The 18879-nt window shown below is 40.4% G+C and overlaps 1 protein-coding gene across 2 annotated transcripts; it reads right to left on the reverse strand.

Moving 5' to 3' along the window:
* Positions 1-1198: 1198 nt before the first annotated feature.
* Positions 1199-13289, reverse strand: irs2a (insulin receptor substrate 2a). 2 transcript variants are annotated; one of them, XR_008301039.1, is made up of 2 exons: positions 8441-13289; positions 1199-3223 (listed from the first exon to the last, which is right to left on the reverse strand). XR_008301039.1 is itself a non-coding variant. In XM_026931738.3 (2 exons), the coding sequence occupies exons 1-2, from the start codon at positions 13069-13071 to the stop codon at positions 3219-3221; spliced, it is 3195 nt and encodes a 1064-aa protein (XP_026787539.3). In that variant the 5' UTR covers positions 13072-13288; the 3' UTR covers positions 1199-3218. The 2 variants fall into 2 exon arrangements, 1 of the variants encoding a protein (XP_026787539.3); XM_026931738.3 differs by having other exon boundaries at positions 9882-13288.
* Between the last annotated feature and the right edge of the window lie 5590 nt (positions 13290-18879).

Genomic DNA, 18879 nt, shown 5'->3' on the forward strand with positions numbered 1-18879 from the left:
CACAAGCATAGAGTGAGGCCACCTCACAGCTCCAGGGTCCCCGGTTTGATCCTGAGCTCAGATCTGTGTGGAGTTTCACATGTTCTCCCTATGTCTTTGTGGGTTTCATCCTACTGTCCAAAAGCATGCTGGTTTTTGGCAGACTGGCTTTGGAAATTGCCCCTAGGTGTGAATGTCCGTGTGCATGGTGCCCTGCGATGGACTGCCATCCCATCCAGGGTGTATTCCCAGCTCACACCCAGTGTTCCTTGGATAGGCTCTGGATCCTATTCACCCAATGAATGAATATTAGGAATCGTGCAACATTTTATTAGACATTATTACATTACTAAGCTAACTAGCTAGATTTTTGGTTCCTGCTCCAGGATAAATCCAGTGGGTCACCTGTCAGCTGAACCCTACAATCAGTTCCCACATATTATACTGGATGGGGCTACATCCAAACCTCCATAACTGTAAAGATTAAGGTGAAATATTTTTTTAAAAATATTATGGTAAAATATTATAGCCTTAGGTAAATATTATATGGTAAAATATTATAGCCTAATATAAAATAAGTAGCTTTAGGTAGCCTATTTTTATCGTTCTAATGAGTGCAGTAGCACAGAGCGCACACACAGTTTAGCTCTATGCAGCTCTATTCCTCGCTTCTCCTGGCTCTCGCTCCGTCATGGCGCCACATCCAACGGAATTCCACGAAGGGGGTCATTCTCAGCTGAGTAGTTTCCTGTGTCCGTTTCTAAAGAAGAGAGACGTGTGTCGCCGAAGGCCAGTTCGAGCTCAGACTTGTTTCAGGCAGGATGCCCGACTTCTGAAGCAGTATCCCGCTCTTTATCGCTGTGCCCGGAAATCGCTCTGTTCCGGCTCCCCTCCCACCCCTCTTCTCCTTTTTTTATCTGCTCGCCCGACCGGAAGTAATCATCTCGCTTTGTTTACGAATGGACATCGCGTTCCTTCCTTTATTCGCCCCGGAGCGTGTAGTCATGGCAATATCCGGTGCTGTACGTCAGCATTTTATGTCCTTTTAATAAGCTTTGACGTTGTGTTGTTTTGACCAGCAGTCCTACTTTGTGTAATTAATGTCACTTTTATTCGTTTTCAGCTGACTTTGGGTGAAAAAAATAAAATAAAATAAAATAAACAAGCCAGTTTTAATTTTTGAAGGTGAATACAGTAATAAAAACAGGACACAACTACATTTGACTTAAATGATAATATTTATTTAATTATTGCATGTGCCTATCTTCTCTCAACACAAATAAAATAGATATTCTACTAAGATACTTTAAATGATCATTTAATAGCATTAGAACAACACGACGAATAGGATATGACATTTGGACAATGGAAGACACAGCAAGTTCAATCAATAGTTTACTATATTATACTCCAGGAATACTGTTGAATTTTAAGTTCAATAAAGTTGGCAGAAAGAAATGTACAAACAGCATATAGTCAATCTCTGTGTAAAATCTTTCAACAAATACATTAAGAGTCTTTACACATTTGGTTCCTCTTTGTAAACTAATTTTGCTTTTTCGTGTGTAAATATTGCATATAAAGAGGGTGAACAGATGGTACCGAAAAACAAGATTTGCCCTAGAATCAAGTAGCTGTTTTTTTTTCTTTTACAGAATTACTTAATAAAGTGCCTTTTGTCTCTTTGTGAAGTCCTATAGGAAAAAAAAAGTATAGTATGGTATATATTAGCTGAAAGAATAAGCACTTCATCTGTGCAAATTGTTAGACATTTAATGTTTTCTATGTTTAGTTATTTAGTTATCTATGTTTAGTTATTTAGTTTATTTTTGAGATTAGTTCTTAATCCTTTTCAGAGAGAAGAGATCTCGTAGGTTTCCCTCAGCAAAACTGCTTGTCTAATAATAGCTTTGTTTACAGTTTGCACAATTGTACAGGGGTAAAGAAACAAGGAAAACTAAGGTTATTTTGGTTTACTTCTCCCCCTCACACACCTTAAATGAGTTACATGCACTACATTCAAAAGTGTCATGTATTACAATCTGTAGCTGCTTGCAGTCACAGTGTCGGCTGTCAACAACTGGCAACCCACTGTGAAGTGCCTGCGTTTCTACCAGTTACTAAACACACCATGTACTTCCCCGCTTAGTCTTGTCAGTAAATTAAACATAACCATGTTCACCACCAATAATATCACTAGTGACAGGAGAAACAAAGTGGAGGTATACCGTGTGGCAGTTGTGGTGCAGTGTCCAAAAAGGGAGACATTACAATAGGGCACATATGCATCGCTTTACCAAGCTATACATTATATATAACGATATATACGCATATATATGTATGTGGATGTGTGTGTGTAATTGGTCATAAAAATAATACTCATTTCTGTGTTAATCTTTGCAAAGGTAGGCAATCATCATGTGCAACAACCACGTGATTTAGTGGTTCGACTTGCATATTTCAGACATATTTCCAGATTACATTATAAGTGGCCTTTTACATATAGAAACTCATTAGTCAAGGTGAGATTAAATAAGCATCTACAAAAAATATGTTATATATAATTTACATTTTTAGATCTGTCTTATTACATAGGTCCTAATTAGTATATTCCAGCAAATTCTATATCAGTGAAACAGTAAGGCTTTGGATTGGTAATGCAAAGAAAAAATAAAAACATAAATCGGCATTATGTCTGAATTTTGTACACCCACAATAGACTCTCTTCCTGAGGTAGGACATGTAGCGGTCTCCTGGGTCATTGTTGCTAATCAATAAATATCATGAACATTAGTCATTGTACTAGAAATAAATAAATCATTAAATATGTACCTTTGTAGAGGTTTGTATGAATGGTAAGTAAATATTAGACATTCTGGGTGTGGTTTTTGCAGGGTATGAGTGGTGAGGTGTGGCTATATTCTATTCATTCCACCAGGGCCAACCAAATATGATTAAAGTGTTAACAACAATAAAAATAAACTATACAACATACACAACACAAGTTTGTGACCATTGTCACCTACAGAGCAGCAGTTTGCAGTTCCTGAAGGACAGAGCAGATGCTTGCAGAGGTGGCCACATTTAAAGTGTCCAGCCCGGATAGGAACAACATTTAGTCTGTCAGGAACGCAGAGTGAGGGTCGAAGGTCAAAGTTCATCTACAGCAGCAATGTTCAGCCGCAGCGGCCGCCGCCTCTGGTCACGGACATGCACTACCACCATGATCCGTGCGACGATCAATCTGAGGGAGAGAGAAAAAAATAAAGGCATGGTGGTTAAAAGATGTACGCTCTCCTCACATCTTATAAGGTTTAAGGGTAATACTATTAGAAATAAGACGAAACGTAATGGACAATGCAGTGAGTTAGAGTTAGCTGCAGTGTCAGCACTAATGAGTGAGAGGTGTAATAGATCTGACTATGCTTGCCCCTCCTTATAAAACACAAGGCCCCCAAATCTCTTATGTAAACATTCGTTTGACTTCTCTTATGGACAGATGGTGTATGACAGGGACTAACTCTTCATGCACAGTCACGTTTAAATCCCACTCAGATAAATGGGGGATGAGGGTGGGAGAGCAGTGAGTGCACGCACATCAACCTTGTCAGCTACTGTGTACCATAGATAGACTAATCCCAATACAATTCCATTATAATCCCACTGGAATTACAGTCACTGACTAAAGGAATGGAGGAAAATCTCCAGCTCTGGCTCAGCACTTTGAGTGATGGTCCTAGAGGGCAGTAATTACATAATCTGATCAATGGAGAGCAAAATAACTGTACAGTCCAGCAAGCGAACGGTTAACGTGCTTTCAGACACAGACACAGGGCGAGTGGAATGTGGCCACTTTAAAAAAACAGAATTGTTTTTTTGTCTCTGAGGATCACTTCAGTTGCAAAAAAACAAAAACAAAAAAACAAGTGTGACATCAAAGGCTAGTTAGTTAGCCAATACTAGCTAGGACTGGTAAGAGCGTTATTATGGTTACAGTGTGTACATCGCATGAGCACAAAACGCACCTATTTTACTGGGGAGAATGGGCTAGAAGGTGAACGAATACATCCAGGTCTTATAGGAAATGTGTGAAAGCGCTGCCCAGATTATGACCATCATCCTTACTTACCCAATTAATCATCAGCTTTGCTCTCTGAGCTTTGACCTTTCTTTTCTATTTTTACTATTGCTTATTTACTTACTCATGTCCCTTTCGAACAGGGCTGTTTATACCTATTTTTCATTACCCAGTCTTTTCTGCTTCCAGTCGAGACTTTGCCCATCATAACAGGCTGATGCAGCATGTTTTGGAGGCCATTTTAGTTTATGTGTCCTCACACAGCAGCCCAGACATTAATCCACAGAGTGCAAGCTATTGTAATGCTGTTCACTATGAAGTGGCTCGATGGCCCTAAAGCTGGCACATAAAGCTGGTTTAAGCCCCTTAGGAAGCATTCTCCTTTGCAAAACTGCTGATGGTTCAGAATGGCCAAGAAACAGGACAAGAATGATGTGAAAATCTCTAGTCAACCCCTACCCCATGACCCTATTTCTCAGGCTCATTCTCACTGAAATGGGAAAATCAGTCAATTGTATGGGGAATACATAGGAGACAAATAAGAAAGGTCTGGTATCCTTTACTTTAACTATAACCTGCAGTTTCCCAGAGCAATGCTGTTCAAAGCCAATTATATACCATAAAGGCACCATTATGGACAATTGGAAGAAAATGTTGTATAACAATTCCTCTATAATGACTAGGTTATCCTTAAGCTTGCATTTCTCTTCTTCTACCCAACATACACAGCTACATGTTTGTCCTCAACTATTCACTTCTCTCTAGCTGTAATTACCCTGAGTACATAATGTACAGTGTTCAAACACTGACCATGATACACTGCAAGCCCACTTGTTATAACTGAACAAAAAAAAACACTTGCTACAAGACTACAGTGATCAATCTGCATAGGAATAATTATATGCTCAACATTCCAGGCATTCCAGTGGTCAATATTTACTGTGATACCTTGAACTGAATGTTAAGCACTCACACTTTTACCTTGCCCACAGTTAAGCAGTGTGCGGACGGGGGAATACTGAGTAGTCCTCTAAAATGGAAACTTCTTCCAGACAACAACCACATCTTAATACGTGCCAAAAAAAACATTTCAGTGGGCATCAAAGCCACTGGGAACCAGAGGACAACCAGGACCACTGCTGAGAAAACCTGCTGCCATGCTAGAATATTAGTTTATTCTGGTTCTTTTAAGTGCAAGATATTTAAAATTAGCCAAATATTTATGTTAGGAAGTACACCCACTGTGACACTGTGAGCTCTAACTGAAAATGAACGAATGAGTGAAAATAAAACTGAATACTTAAAAAGCATTGTTTTAGCTGACCCATCAAAATCTCTCCAAACCAAACCAAAGAGTCTTTTAAAATGTAAGCAGAGCATTTGGGTGAAGGACAGCCATGTAAAGAGCACATGTATGGCTTGAAATGGCATATCTGCTAATTTAAGCCTTCTTGGGTGAAGATGTCAAAAGATCTCCAGCTGAGGAGCAAGAAGCCATCTGACTCCTCCAGAAATCATACTGTGTAATAGCCTTAATGATGGCCATAAAAAGATTTATGAAGAATGACAGGATGAAGGCCAAAAACTGCTTTTAAACCATCAGCAAGAACCCAAAATTTAAAAAAAAAAAATGAAAAAAGTGTAAAAATCGACCTCACTGCTGTACTGGGTGTGAGGTGTATTTGAGGACAGGTTTGTTTTGGACCTGCAGGAGCTTGAGCGTGTCCGTGTGTGTAAACGCCTCTTATTCCCTTCACCACAAGCCGCTGAACAATGTCTAATCCCCTCTCTCCCTCAAGCGTAATCTCCTTCTCATGTCCCAAGCTAAATGTGGGTAATGTTGACGGTGTTGCTGCGGTTATCTTAGTTGGGAACATCCCGGCCTAGTTTAGCCACTGAGGCTTTGCAGGGTGGGGAGAGTCTGAAATACTGAATGGGTGAATGCATATTAGATAACCAGGTGTCTGACTGGGTTTAAGGTGGTGTTTTTAGGTCTCAGGTTAGGTTCAAGAGAACAAGGACAGAACAGAAACGCTCACCCAAAATTCCATTCAGAGGTCTGCATGCCTAATCTGACAGAAAACTCTCAAAATAGCTAAATTAGCCATCCATCATGCCCTCTGTTCTGAACTGTCAGTCAGTCTCACAGCCAAACAGCACTAATGGAAATGAATGGCATGAAGAAGAAAACAAGGAGAGGGAGGGAGAAGGGGGAAGTGCATGATTGAAAGAGTGAGAAAGAGAGAGAGAGAGAGAGAGAGAGAGAGAGAGAGAGAGGAGAATGTGTGTAGGAGGGAATGAGAAAGAAAATGAGAGAGAAAAACAACAGGTCAGAATGGGTTTAGGGCCATGGATTGAGGGAGGTAGGTTTCAGAGAGAGAGAGAAAGAAGGAGAATGTAAGAGAAGGGATGGTGCTGCTATACTGAGCATGCTCACAGCTCTAGCTGGCTCCTCGCCTCTCAGGCCAGGGGTGAGTGAGTGCCATGCTGAAACCCGACCAGCTTGAGCAAAACAGATCCAGTGGCCACGTATCTGTGTGCTTGCATGTATGCAATACAAAGCACACTCTATATTATGTGTTTCTCTTCAGAATGTCCTTATCACATTTCCTTTTTCCTTGTTACACTGTCTCTCTCACTCTCTCTCTTTATTCATCTCAATCACCTTCAGAGAGATTTCTGCTTATTATTATTATTATTATTATTATTATTATTTCCTCTCTCTCAACTCCTGTCTCTCTGACTCTCTAAGGGACAAGCACTACTAGCCCCTGTCCTGGGGCCGAAGCAGATGGTGTGCTGTCATTAATGTATTGTCTGTGCTGCTGCCATGGCTGATAACAGGCCGAAGTGACTGGAGTAGCAGGTGCACTTAGACACACACACTTCTCCCTGCCTGGCCATCTGCCACACACACACACACGCACACACACACACACACACAAACTCAAGGAGGCCTGAATTAACTGCCTATTCACTCCTCTAGGATTTCTACTCTAGGGACCTCTCTTTTTTACTCAGTTTCACTTCTACATTGAAAGGCTGACAATGTAGTTTACATCACGTGCAATGTCAGTGGCAATAACATGCATATTACATGGAGCCAAATCAAGGGTGAAAGGTCATTCACATTGTTTTAAGTGATGTTTGAACTAAAGAAGGAATGAAGAGTTTAGAAAGTGGACAACAGTCAGTAAATAACATCAGCACCTTGATTTGAAATTTAAATAATGCAAGAAACAGAATGATTAGAAAACTGATCTCTCAGTGCCAAGCTCCAGTGTTAGTGTGCAATTCTTCTGTAAGGACTGTCTAATGTTTGTTTACTTCCCCTGCCTAAAGCAGCAGTTTAATCACTGTAACATCGCTTGGAATTCCTTAAGCTAGTAGTCATATATTCACACGCTATATCAAGATGATTACATGCTTTCAACAGTGATCACACTGGATGACATGAATAAAATCCATGCGGCAAAAACCCCTCAATGAAGAGCATGCAGTATGCAAAGTTTTGCATCAGATTTCACTTCACACAGCGTTCATCTACATGTAGATTTGAAGCTTTTTTTCCTTTATAAAAATGATAATGTCTCATGTCGCTCACAAACAAGCAAGCTGTTCACTGAACCACTATTTTACCTCCAAAAGATGTCACATCAGGACTGTCTATAATTGATTTTGATTCACCCCAGCCAAGAAATCTGCAAAGCGAAAAACTGGTGTAACTTTTCCTTAAGCCTGTTCTGGTGTCTTTTTGAGATTTAAAAAATCATTCGAAATCGATTCCCTTCTATTTATAGAGCACTTTGTCCCTTTGTCTGCACCTTATCTGAAAACCCTTAAAAACAACAGCACTGACTGAAAGTCAAACAGTGGACACTTTGATCTTCAGGAAAAAAAAAAAAAATGGGTCACAACCAGCTTGTTTCTTAGTTCAGACCTGTGCAGCCAATAGCGTAACAGAAAGTTCTTCCACTTCTCCTCCCTCCCTAGTTCCAAGAGGCTCTTGTTTTCCTTTTTTTAAACCAGTGAAATAAATAAAGTATGACAGATGAAAAATAAGAGGAATTGTTAAACATGGCTCAAAACCTAGCACATATTCACATCTCGCAGCAACTTTTACCAGGTCTGGTTTTCCAAACATAAAACCTCATCAGTACCTGATAACATCATCAAGCTTGCTTTTCTTTTCTTTTTTTTTTTTTAAATCATCAATGCCACTTGCATGGACCTTCTAATGTTCAGCAGGTTTGATTTGTCCACTAAGGGGATAAAACGTAAACAAGTTTTCCTCCTATTTCTATTTCACATTGGCAGTGTTATGTGCATTCCTAACAAGCAGGGTGAAAAAAGTTCATTCGTTCGACATTAACAGACCCTTACCTTCACGGGTTACTGCTCAGCTGCAATTGGACGTGTTATAATATGAACACTGAGAAGGATGGAAACAATTTGAAGTACGTGCCATGGTGCACAACACGCGAGGCTGTGTGTTGAGCCACATGCAAAAACAGCATGCTTGGTTAAAGGCCCCAGGCTCTTACATTAGTCATCGCAGCATATTGCTCCAACATGTGAGAGCACTGCATGGCACACACACACACCCACACATAATTAGGCAAATTATCAGAGCTAGTTTCCCTGCTGCAAGTCGTGGATGGCTTTTAATACATGAGACATTCCGAGAGCTTCATGATAAAGTAAAACAGAAAGCATTTTCTTGGAAAACTTGGACCATAATGAGAACGAAAGTAGTCCTGGACACGTAAGCTCGAGCCTCAAAACAACAATCAAACGTAAGCTCGAGCCTCAAAACAACAATCACACTTTAGCTCGAGCCTCAGAACAACAATCACACTTTAGCTCGAGCCTCAGAACAACAATCTCACGTAAGCTCGAGCTTCAGAACAACAATCTCACGTAAGCTCGAGCTTCAGAACAACAATCTCACGTTCTCTCCACCACCTAAGAATAGCGCTTTTTAAATAATTCAGCACCAACGACTTCTCATGTAAGCACTAAAACGCACTTCTGTGTGATTATTGCACGATTCTTTAATCCTTCATTGAGAGCAAGAGCAAAACGTGAGCGCCTTCCCCCTAACGCGCAGTGCTGCGCAGTTTGTTTACCACCGCACACAGCCACTGCGCTTCGTCACGTTCAGCACGTCTGAAATTCCAGGGAATTCCTCTGAGTGAAAAACACATTCTCTCAGTCAATAACAAGGTCTCATCGTGCAAAGCCGAAGTGAACTGTTAGAACACAGATGTTCCACTGAATGCGCCATGCATTGCATAATAACACCGAATACACTGCGGATTAATGCTCTCAGACGTGCAGTGTATTGGGTTATTTTTAACTCATATTCCCCAGTGATTTTCTTCACTTTCTCTCATTCCCCTAAATCGAAAATATTATGAAAACAATTTTAAAATAGAGCGAATAAAAATTCATAAATGTGAAATTCCTGTCACAGACCTTATTATGCGTCTTCACAAGTACATAATTATGTACTTTTAATTAAAGCTAATTATATACTTAAACCAAGTATGACAAATAACTTAATGTGCAATTGAATGTTTTAAATACAGGATAAACCTGAGGAGCTAAAACTAGAATGACAATAAGATGACTAAGCTAGAGTATAAACATACATATTTCATGCATAAGTGTCAAATTAAAAAGAATTATTATGAACAACACCTTGTGGTGATCAACCTTGTGGTAAGGACTACTGTCGCCATTGGACCCCTATCCTACATGCTTCATCATGTCTTAACTGCCAGCATGACCCATAACAAAATAACATGTCAGAAGAACTCACCTTTTACAGTGGTCACTGTCTCCTTGAATCCCAGAGAAACATACGGGCTGTCGTGTAGACCATTTATTCCTCCTTTGCAGCAACTGATAGTCTTGAATCCCATCATATTTTCACAGTTCCCAAACTCTCTATTTTCCATGAGGTTTAAGGCGATATAATTCAGACCATGCTGGAACCCAGCGGAAGTCTCTTTGCACATGGGGCTGCCGTATTCCTCATCAGAACCCTCACTGCTTCGGACCGAGACATTCTCAACAGAGGCAGAACTATGCCGCTTGGACTGGTGGGCGAAAGAGGGAAACACCGGCATTACAGTGGTGGTGGACGAGAAGGTCTCTGAGCTGTGCCGTCTTCGACCGCGTGGGTCAGCTCGGATCACCTTTGCCTCTCCATCAGGGTCGACTGTGGAGTTGGGTAAGAGGAATGCACCTATTCCTGGCATGCTTTTGTCAGTCAGAGTGAGCCGCTGTACCCTGTTAGTGGGACCAGCCATATCGGTTTCACCATTCTCCGTGATGATTGAGGGAGACATGCGTGCATCATCAAATTTCATCTCAGCATAATCATCTTTCCTGGTGCCAGGTGAACAGGAGGGGTTCTGCTCGTCAGAGACGTACGTTCCCTCATCAGATGAGCATGGACAATTGGTGAGCTCTGGGATTTCATGTAGGGAACTAGCAAGGGTTTCTTCTGATTTTGGGGAATGTGAGTTCAGGTCAAGGTTCATGTAGTCACAAAGTGGGGATCTTCTTCTTAGGCTGCCAAGGCTGGGTGATGAAGCCTGGCTCTCCACTGATCCAGAGGGCAAGGAGTACTGTGAAATGTCACTAAAGTCTATGTTGATATACTCCCCTGGACTTTTTGGCTCACTGGGGAGGGGATGTTCATTCATTCTTGGGAGCATCCTTAGAGTATCCAGAGATAATCTGTTCTGTCTGCTGACTCGTGCTCTGTGCAACAGTCCATCGTTCCGACTATGCCTGAGTGGATTAAGGGTGGAGGGACTGGGCAACGACAGCCCAGGGTTTGCCATAGACATGGCATTGCAGTTTGTCTCCTCTCCTCGTTTATGCCCCTGAGGGCACATTAAAACATACTGGTCCTCTCCTCTTTTAGGACCTTCATGTTTGTTAGAATTTAGCAAGAAAGAGGGTCGCTGTGCTGGCACACACCCTCCAAGGACATAATCTGGTGGAGTTGCTGAGACGTATGGATCAACAGGTGACATGTTCATATATTCCCCATTTGTGACTCTGACATCAGTGCTCTCCAATGAGGATTTGGAGCCAGACCACATCCTCATGTAACCACTGTCCTCTAGTGAACCAGTGCTGGGAGAATTGGTTGTGCCTTGCCTGCCTGTGGCCTGAGGGTGGGACCTGGGATTGATGATCTGCTTGGGGGCTGAGACACACATGGGGCTCATGGGCACATAGTGGTCATTTTTGCTGCCTTGTAGTGCCGCACCTGGTGTCATGGGCATGTAGCCATCATCACCTTGGTTACTGATAGAACTCCTGCTGGAGCCAATTTCAAGGTCCCCATAATCCTCAGGGTATGAAATCTTTGGAGAAACAGAGTGTGTGCTCTGCCCAGAGTTGCCATTAGCATACACTGCCCACATCAACATATATTCATCAAGTGAGGCTGATGACTGCTGAGATGGGGTCCTAGGTTGTTGTGGTGCTGTAAGAGAGTAAGTTCTCTTCCTGTATAACTTCTCTAAGTCCAACTTCTCTCTGCTGGATGCCTGGATCTTATTCAAGGAGTGGCTTGATGGACTGTCCATCATCACGTAACCATGGAGATCTGTGCTTTCGCGGGAAGGGGGCGTCCCAGAGAAGGATGAAGGTGTATTGCTCCGGTTGGATGCACTGTATTTTGCATCTCCTGGGCTGGACCCGTAATCATCACAAGACAAGAAGCCAGTGTCACTAGGTGACCCTGAGACAGAGCCACTACAACTCGAAGGTTTGTGTACTGCTGAGGTGGAGGTAGAGCCATTCATGCTAGTAGAAGAGAGGCTCAGTGGGCTTATGGGAGATGGAGGTGAATGAGATACAGGCACAGACATAGACATGGATCGGTTGTGATGTAGAAGCGATGCTTCGAATGTACGGCATCCCACAGAAACAGTGTTGGACCTGCTCATGTGCTTCCGGACAGTGGGGCTTCCGTTTTCTGATACCGACATGGATACTGGCCTTGCCATGGTGCCTTCACCCTCACTGGCTGTGCGTATCCGACAGGAAGTAAACTTGTTGATAGGCGATGTGGCTGCCACACTGTCTGTCCTTGACCTCCTTACCAACCCTGTCTGACTGGGAGGCAAATTGTTCAAGTTCCGCCGGGTAGGTACAGATATGGGGTTGGAGCCTGAAGACTGACTTTTGCTGCGTGGTCTGAACTCTGACGACTCTTTCATTGCTTTCATAGCCTCTAAAATTGTTTCATGTATGTTTTGTGCCACTACAGAGTCATCTGCCTGCATCCAAAGCTCCCCGGGTCCTGTAGAGGCAGATCTGCCCACCTCAATGAAGAAAAAGCTGTCAGAATGACCACATCGCCTTATGTTCATTAGCTGCAGGCTGACAGATGGAACTTCAGTGTTAAGTTTCACAAAGCTAATGGACCGACTTGATAAACACAGCCTGTAAACTCCCGTGATGTTTCTAGTCTGTCCAAGTCCTTTAGATTTCACATTCACTTGCCATACCTCTTTGTAAGCGGCGTTCACTGGAGTAATCATACCGTAATTACCCTCGTCAAAGCCCACTAAAGAGGACGCCGAGTTGGTTACTGCGCTGTCATACACTTTTCCCTCACTCATTAAATCGGTGAGGTCTCTGTACCAGCTTTCCTGCTCGTTTTCGTTTTCAGCAGCTACGGCAAAATATTCGTCCTTGGTATAGAGAGCTATCAGGTACCTGTGTTTGGCGTCTGCGCGTTTGTTTATGCTCAAACAGGAGTCAAGAGAGATGACTCTTTTCGCAGCTGATTTGTTTTTCCATTTCTTCTCGCTCTCATAATATTCCAGCCGGGCTGGCAGGCAGTCGCTTTGCTCTTTCAAAACAAAAAATCTCCGGTGTCCGTGCTTCTGTTTTTTAAGGTATCCACTTTTCTTGACGTTGTTTGAATACTTGTTGACGTTTGATAACGACGTCCCTCCCGTTAGCGGCGGACTCGCCATCCTGGCGCTTCAAAATATTCCGACTCACTTTCTGCAACTTGTTTCCCAACCAATCCCAAAATCCAACTAAACTAACGCCGAACAAGAGTTGCGCTGCTTAAACGAGCGCCCGGCGGCGGTTCGCCACAAAATAACACCGCTCTCAGAATGACTGAACTATAAGAGAGAAAAACAACGCGTGACGTTTACACACATCCTAGCTTTGGTCAGTGAGGAAAATACACAGTCATATAAGGCGGCGCAACCGTCGAGGGGCGTGCCTGCCAATCTAAAGAGCACGACTGCTCATTGGACTCATTGGTCGACTGAAAAAGATTCACGTTTGGATGAGCCAATCACCGCAAAGAGGCTCCGGCGAATCCCCCGCACGCACACCGCTCCCTCCTCCGGCCCTGATTTGAATACACTGCGAAGATGACACACGTTTTACTGTACATACTGTGATGCATTTCTTCGTCAGACTGCATGTGCACAGTTAAAAATATCGAAAATACCATAAATAGCCTTGCTTCTTTCTTTCTTTTTTTTTTTTCAAATCACATTTTTGGTAATATTTTAGCACATTTTTGGCATTTCTAACAAACTACCTACATTTGAAAAGTTCACATTGCCCAAAATGCAGTTTGTAATACCCAGTCGTCTGAATAAACCATTAGACAGGAGTGAGTTTTCACAAAATAACACGTTTCACGTCATGAACTATTCATTAAAACAAGGCTGCGTTTATCTGGATGTCTGGACAGCGCGCGCGTTTTTTTTTTCCCAGCTTGCTCACAGCGGCTGTCTAACTAGTAAACAAGCGCTCATGACGCCTATTTTTACGCGCGCGCGGGTGTCCGCTTCCTGTGCTGCGCTTGTTTATTTACATGTCAGCACTGGAGCACTCATGAAGCATGCAATTCAAAGTAATTCAAATAAATCTGTTCGAAGCGTACAGAAGCTCTGCTTTCTGCGCACTGTGAAGCATTTTATACATTTCATGTGGCATTAAAGTAGCTGTGAAAGCTAAAGCCTCATGGTGCAGATAATCAACGCAAAAGAAATTATGCGCATTTTAGTGTGACTTTCTGTGCTTGTTCCTGCAACACCGGAATGTGCTGTTCTTTTTTTTTAAAGCAGTACTATTGCACCATATTAAAAATATAGGCTAATAACAGCACGGAAATGACGCCACCGCATGGCCACATGAGATGCACGGAGCTCAATGCAGGGGATGCAATGTCGCACATTTTGTCTCATATGATTATGAGAAATCCCACCGCCCTACACGGTGTTTCCCAGTTTTGCCCCAGTAATCCTAGTGTTTATTTATTTATTATTATTCTGTCTGCTTCACCACAACACTTTAAACAATTGGCAGGCTGCAAGCTGATGAGCTGATTAAACTGTGAGCAGGAAAACCGCAGTAATGTTGGATGCGCATGCTGTGGTCACCGGACCAGGCGAACTGTGTGCAGTAACTATGCTGTAACTGCTCCACTATTCATATCCATCCTAGTAAAAACACCAGCTTCCGTTAAAACCGTTACAAACGGAAGCGCTGTTACGTCATCACTGTTTTCACTCACTTCACGCGACAGATACTGGACGCTGCTCAGGGTTGGGTTGCTTCATAAATAATACACTGACTAACCCTCTAAATGATCACTCACTAAACACACCAACGGGCATAAAATGCACAAACAAACAAACAAATTCTGTAGTTATATTTGCACATGCCCTAGTCTTATTTCCCTTATATGTTTATTCATTTCCCCTCATCATCCTTCTACTACTGCTACTACTTTTTAAAGAGATAATTTTGCAATTATTATTATTCCCTGTGTTTAATTAATTATTTCCTGATTTATATAAAAATAATATAAATAAAATATATAAATATTTTCCTATTTACTGATTTCTTTATTTGTTGCTGTCAGCACTGTCAATCAAATATGTCATTGTGACTCCTTAACTCCTATTGGCTGATTGATATCCAAAGATTCCTCACAAATTTGACTCTGATGAACTCTTTCACACAGAGTCCACACTTATGGACCATCAATTTAAAGCCATTTTAAGAAAACATAAAATGTAAATAAATCACCTCCAAATCACTAATTAAATAAAAAATAATAATAAATGACTCCACTGAAAGCCTTAGCTTTTCTGAAATGAGTTGTTTTTACTGAAGATTTTTGTATCTCTGAAATTAGCTGCATCATGCAACAGTCCTAAACATGCATACATTTTGTACATCAAGAATATTGCTATATTTTGTTCAAAAATTCTTCTACAGTTTTTGATCAACATTGAATATATTAGTTTTGACTATTTTTGTTCTGAAACATTGAAACGCTTGTTTTAGTGTTTTTATAATGTTTTATCCTTTGTTACTTGTGGTATTCCTAGACATGGACAATCCGTTTACTTTTTAAAATAAAATATATCTTTTTTAAAAATGTTTAAATAATTTGGCATGCAATTTTAAGTAATAAGAACATGTAAAGAATCTGGATAGGTTTTAAAATAATCTATGCTCTAAGGAGTTAATTTCTATAGTTTTTGCTTTCCTACATTAGTGGTCCATCTGCTGCTATGTATACTGGCTGCATGTATGCAGTATGCAGTTTGTCAGCTCCTCTCTATTACATCCATCTGCAGAAAGGGTCCACCACAGAACCACAAATGACCAGATATTATTTGGATGGTGGATTATTCTCAGAGCAGCCGTGACATTGGCACAATAGTTGCGTAGTAGTGTGTGTTGTGGTGATATGACTGTATCAGGTGCGGACACATTGCTGTTTTTTTTAAACTCCTCTGTGTCACTGTTGGGTCTGTCTGCCAAATATCCAATCAACAGTGGTCCTTCATCAGTGTGAGTTTAGAAATGCACACTGATGAAGGGGTAAAGGACACTTAACACAAAAATCATAATGTTTAACTCTACATTTGTGGACCAACAGAGTAGGTGTGTGACCACTCCATGTACACTGTGCTTTACTTCACCAGTAACACTGCTGTGCCTGATAAACTCATGACAAAGCATCCTATAGATAGGATTTTGGGCAGCATTAATAAAATATTGTGTTTAAGGGTCCACAGGTCTATATACTAGCCCACACCTATAGGAGACACTGGTCTATAGGTCTATAGTAGACACTGCTGTCTATATTGTAACAATACAGTTAAATACACAAAAGCCCTGAATATGAAGCAGCAAAGGAACATTATCCAGGTTTTTCCATTTTTTATTTCTTCCATTATTTTGTAATCCTAAATTTTGATTTTTTAAAAAACAGCTTCAAATAATTTAGGAAGGCAGGGTAAGTGCAACAAGTTTAAACTCGATGTAAAGCTAGGTAATATTAGACTAGATAGTTTGATTAAACACAGTTAAATTAGAAATCATTGATATATTAAATAGATAACCTGTATACCTTACTTACACATTGTTTAAGTTATTGCATAATCTTTTGTTTTAGCTCTTACTGTGTATATTGATTGTTCACTTTTTATCAGATTCTTTTGTTAAAGTTTTTTACTCTTTCAAAAAGATGTGTATTTGGCAATACAATATAAAAAAAAAGTATACCTATGAAACCATTGGTTTTTACAGTAATTTAATAATTATGTAGTTTTGTAAAATAAATAAATACAGGTTTGCTTTCTTTTTAAAAATGCAATGTGGCATTACTGTAAACAAACTTTACAGTAGGAATGCTGTAAATATTGATTACAGTAACTACCTGGCAATTCTGCATCCAGTAAAAACTGTACATTTACAAAGTAACTGTTTATATTGTGTTTATGTAGCTGAAATTATTAGGATAATTTGGGTTGAAATTTCATGCCACTTCCTATTCACTGTGACTTCAAGTGAAAGTGTATTTTCTGTCATTGCTTAATCCAGCATCCCACAAATCTGGAGGAGAGTGAAGACAATGCCACTATTTACTGCTGCCAAAGTCCATCAGTAAAAAAGAGAGAACGTGTTGGCCAAAGGAGAAATAGAGGCCAACAGTACAACCCAGTGGTCATTTGTGGAAGCATCTCAGATATTGTATGAAATAACATTTCTCTATACATATGATTATGCATGTAAAGATTAGGGGTCTGACATTATATCATCAAAAAGAAATTTTAAATAGGTACACACTAAACATTAGGCCATACCCATATTATGTCACAGAAATATTTACTGGTATGTTGTTTAAAACATGCGGCCCAATGCAAACACAAAGTAAAAATCAGAGAAACATTTTATTTTGATAAACTACTAATAGTATTTTATTATTTTCTCTAAACAAATAGTTTAACACTTACATTACCATTGTAGTTTTATACATAATAGATTGTCATTCTCTTTGAAAATGTAAGGTTGTATGCAGATATATACTGAATACCATGATAATCTTTTTGTAACTTAATATACTGTTAATTTTTTTGTACATTTCCACCTCTGCTGTGTTCGTATTCAGTACTCATTGGAATGTTGAGTATAATGTTTATCACATTTCAGACGTTTAATGTGTACCTACTGTATGTAAGTATTCTTTTTTTTTTTTTAAATATATGACTGGAGAGTTCCATCCATTTTCCATACCACTTATCACACACAAGGAAGAGGACACCCTGGATGGCATGCCAACAGATCACAGGGCACAATCACACACACAACCACCAATAAGCCTACAACACATGTCTTTGTACTGGATACCTGGAGGAAACCCCCAAAGCACAGGGAGAACATACAAACTCCATACGCACAGGGCAGAGGTGCAATTTGAACCCCCAACCCCAGAGGTGTTAGGCAAACAGCCTAACCACTAATCCACCATGGGTTAGTACTAGTGAGGCACACATTCTAATAACTAAACCCCTTCTGAGTTGTATGACAACTTAAAAAAAAAAAACAATCACAATATAACCAAATTAGCAAACCATTCATGTTATTCATCGCAAAGTCATAGTTTTCACCATTCATTAGTTTTTCAAAGAGCCTTTGGTAACTTGGATAAATTTGTATGGGGGATAATTATGACAGAAAGTTATACATTTGCACCTTGGAGGACATGACTCAAATTCAAATAACCTTATTTGAAAAGCATACATTTTTCAAAACATTAATTATAACCCTCTGAAGAGGGTATACAATTTGATCGTATTTAATTTATTTGTTCATACACATATTGAGAACATTTATAAATTTGAATTTTGTCTGATTTTTAACAAACATAACTCAAACGTCTCTTAAAAATATTATCATTAAACTATACATTGTCTTTAAGAGACATTTTCTGGTGCTGTGGAATGTATCAAGTTGAAGGAAGCAGTTCCACATGTGTGAATAATGGGATTTTTGTAGTGATTTTGCAAGTGCAGACCACATCTTCATCTTGGGTAGGTGCTGTTGAATATTACGAAAGATACAGGGAGTTGGTGAGTGGGAAAAGTTTGTCATGAGGAGTGAAAGCGAGACAAATTTAAGGATGTTAACTAAGAGGATGATGGAGCTTCAAATTTTATTTGGTTCATAGTATTTTGCAACTTGGGCTGGAGTTCAGGGTGAGTTCTGTACACTTCTGCTTTGTGTTAGAATAGAGGCTTAAAAGGAATCAGTGTATTTGGTGTGTATTCAGTGGTTAAGATGTTGGACTGCTGCTTGGAAGGTTGAGTGTTCAAATCCCAGCACTGCCAAGCTACTACTGCTGGGCCCCTGAGCCCTTGCTCAGTTGTATAAAAATGAAATAACTGTAAGTCACTTTGGATAAGGGTGTCTGCCAAATGCCACAAATGTAGTGTATAAGATCAGCACACTGAAGC

Source organism: Pangasianodon hypophthalmus, chromosome 26, assembly GCF_027358585.1.
Source record: "Pangasianodon hypophthalmus isolate fPanHyp1 chromosome 26, fPanHyp1.pri, whole genome shotgun sequence".
NCBI lineage: Eukaryota > Metazoa > Chordata > Actinopteri > Siluriformes > Pangasiidae > Pangasianodon > Pangasianodon hypophthalmus.